This window comes from Salpingoeca rosetta, assembly GCF_000188695.1.
Source record: "Salpingoeca rosetta unplaced genomic scaffold supercont1.20, whole genome shotgun sequence".
NCBI classification, from domain to species: Eukaryota; class Choanoflagellata; order Craspedida; family Salpingoecidae; genus Salpingoeca; species Salpingoeca rosetta.
This window is the reverse complement of record NW_004754914.1, coordinates 105,961-107,659: the sequence shown is the minus strand read 5'-3', so window position 1 is coordinate 107,659 and position 1,699 is coordinate 105,961. Positions and strand designations below refer to the sequence as shown.

Here is a 1,699-nt window from a genome sequence, read left to right as displayed (position 1 = left end):
ACACACACACACACACACACACACACACACACACACACACACACACACACACACACACACACACACACACACACACACGCACACACGCACACACACACCGTCGAGCAAGGAGAGCGGGTTGCTGTTGAGCCTGAGGTCCTGCATGCGCGGTGCTGGGGTGATGGCGCCGCTGCGAAGAGCGGTGATGATGTTGTTCGACACATCCAGCATCTGCAGCTCCTGTACAAAGACAAGCGCCTTGGCGGCGATGGCGGTGATGAGGTTGCGGCCCAGGTCGAGGGAGACCAGGTGCGGCAAGCGGCGCATCCATGATGCGCTCAGAACAGGCAAGCGGTTGCTGGCGAGGTTGAGCACGCGGAGGGAGGGCAGGTTGAGGGTGTCTGGCCGGATGTAGGCGATGAGGTTGAAGCTGAGGTCGAGCGTGTGCAGCTTCGGCAGGTAGAGCGGCAGGTCCTGGTTGAGGGCCGGGATGAGGTTGAAGCTGAGATCCAGCACCTCCAGCGACGTGAACCGAGCAAGGTGCTCTACGGGGATGAAGGACAGCCCCGTTCGCCACAGGTCGAGGTGGCGCGTGGTGACCGGCAGCACCTCCAGGTGCGCCAGCAGGACCTCGATGGATGGGATGTTTCTGCAGCTCACGTACCCGTTCTCCAGGCACGAGCACAGGCCGCAGTCGTCCATGAGCTCGGGAGCAAACGGCCTGCAGCGCTGTGGACACTCTGTCAACGCCGTCCGCGTTGTCAGCGGCGTCACGGTACTGCCGATGTTGCTGTCTGTGTTTGTGCTTGTGGATGTCGTGGCGGTGGTTGTCGTCGTTGTTGCTGTTGTTGTCGTGCTGGTGGTGGAGGTTGTGGCGTTCACGCTGCCATCGCCTGTGGTGGAGGTGGCGTTACCGCCGGCGCCGGCGAGCGTCTCGTAGCAGTGGGTGCAGTGCCTGCACCGCGCATCTTCGGCACAGTAGAGGTGGTCCGGGCAGTCCTGGTGGCCCGCGCACGGCAGGAGCGTGTAGCACGCCTCGCCGCACTGCAGGGCAAGGTCGAACGCCGCCACCTCTGGCAGGCTGGTGAGGTGCTCGTTGGCGCAGTCTGTGATGCACGGTTGGTGGCACACGACGCTCTCGTCGGCCTGGAGCGCCAGCACGCATTCCACAGCGCGCAGGCAGTCGCCGCCGCTCGAGCCTGTGGATGAGCAGATGCTGGTGAAGTTGCACTGGGCGCGGCACGGGTCGTCGGGGTCGCCCACACGCGCATGCACGCCACCGCCGCCGCCACTCAGCAGCAGCACCGCTACCATGGCCACTAAGGACAGGGACACGGCAACGAGTGGCGCGCGTCTGTGCACGGTGCTTCTCGACACGGCAGTGGCTGTCGCAGCAGCCACGCCATGCACACTCCACCTCCTCAGCATCTTCATCATCGTGTGTTTGTGTTTCGTTTCGTGGAGAGAGTGCACACACAACAGAACAACCTGGACAGACAGGCCGAATAAGGAAGGAATTCTGCTCGTCCACTCTTCTTGTGGTGATGGGTGATGTGACATGCCACGTGACGTGGTGCTTCTCTTCATCTCACGCTTTGTTCAGTGAGTGGTTGGTGACTTGCTGCTGCTGTGTGGGCAGTGAGTGAACGGTTTACTTGTTCCGCCTGAGTGCAGCCTCCACCTCTTGCAAGCGCCGGCTGCACAGCTCCTTGTTCGCGTC

The 1,699-nt window shown here is 62.3% G+C and overlaps 2 protein-coding genes across 2 annotated transcripts in view; both read right to left on the bottom strand.

Annotated features, from left to right (window-relative positions):
• The window catches only part of PTSG_07523 (uncharacterized protein), a gene marked incomplete at its 3' end in the record, with an annotated part of 6,389 nt that extends 4,949 nt beyond the window's left edge, over window positions 1-1,440 (bottom strand). The window contains exon 1 of the mRNA XM_004991262.1: window positions 99-1,440. Coding sequence (XP_004991319.1) covers window positions 99-1,416 — 1,318 coding nt within the window. The 5' untranslated portion in view covers window positions 1,417-1,440. The remainder of the gene's footprint in view (window positions 1-98) is intronic.
• A 170-nt stretch (window positions 1,441-1,610) lies between these two features.
• The window catches only part of PTSG_07522 (transmembrane and tetratricopeptide repeat containing 4), a 5,253-nt gene continuing 5,164 nt past the window's right edge, over window positions 1,611-1,699 (bottom strand). Inside the window, exon 13 of the mRNA XM_004991261.1 lies at window positions 1,611-1,699. This exon is cut by the window's right edge and continues 47 nt beyond it. Coding sequence (XP_004991318.1) covers window positions 1,631-1,699 — 69 coding nt within the window. The 3' untranslated portion in view covers window positions 1,611-1,630.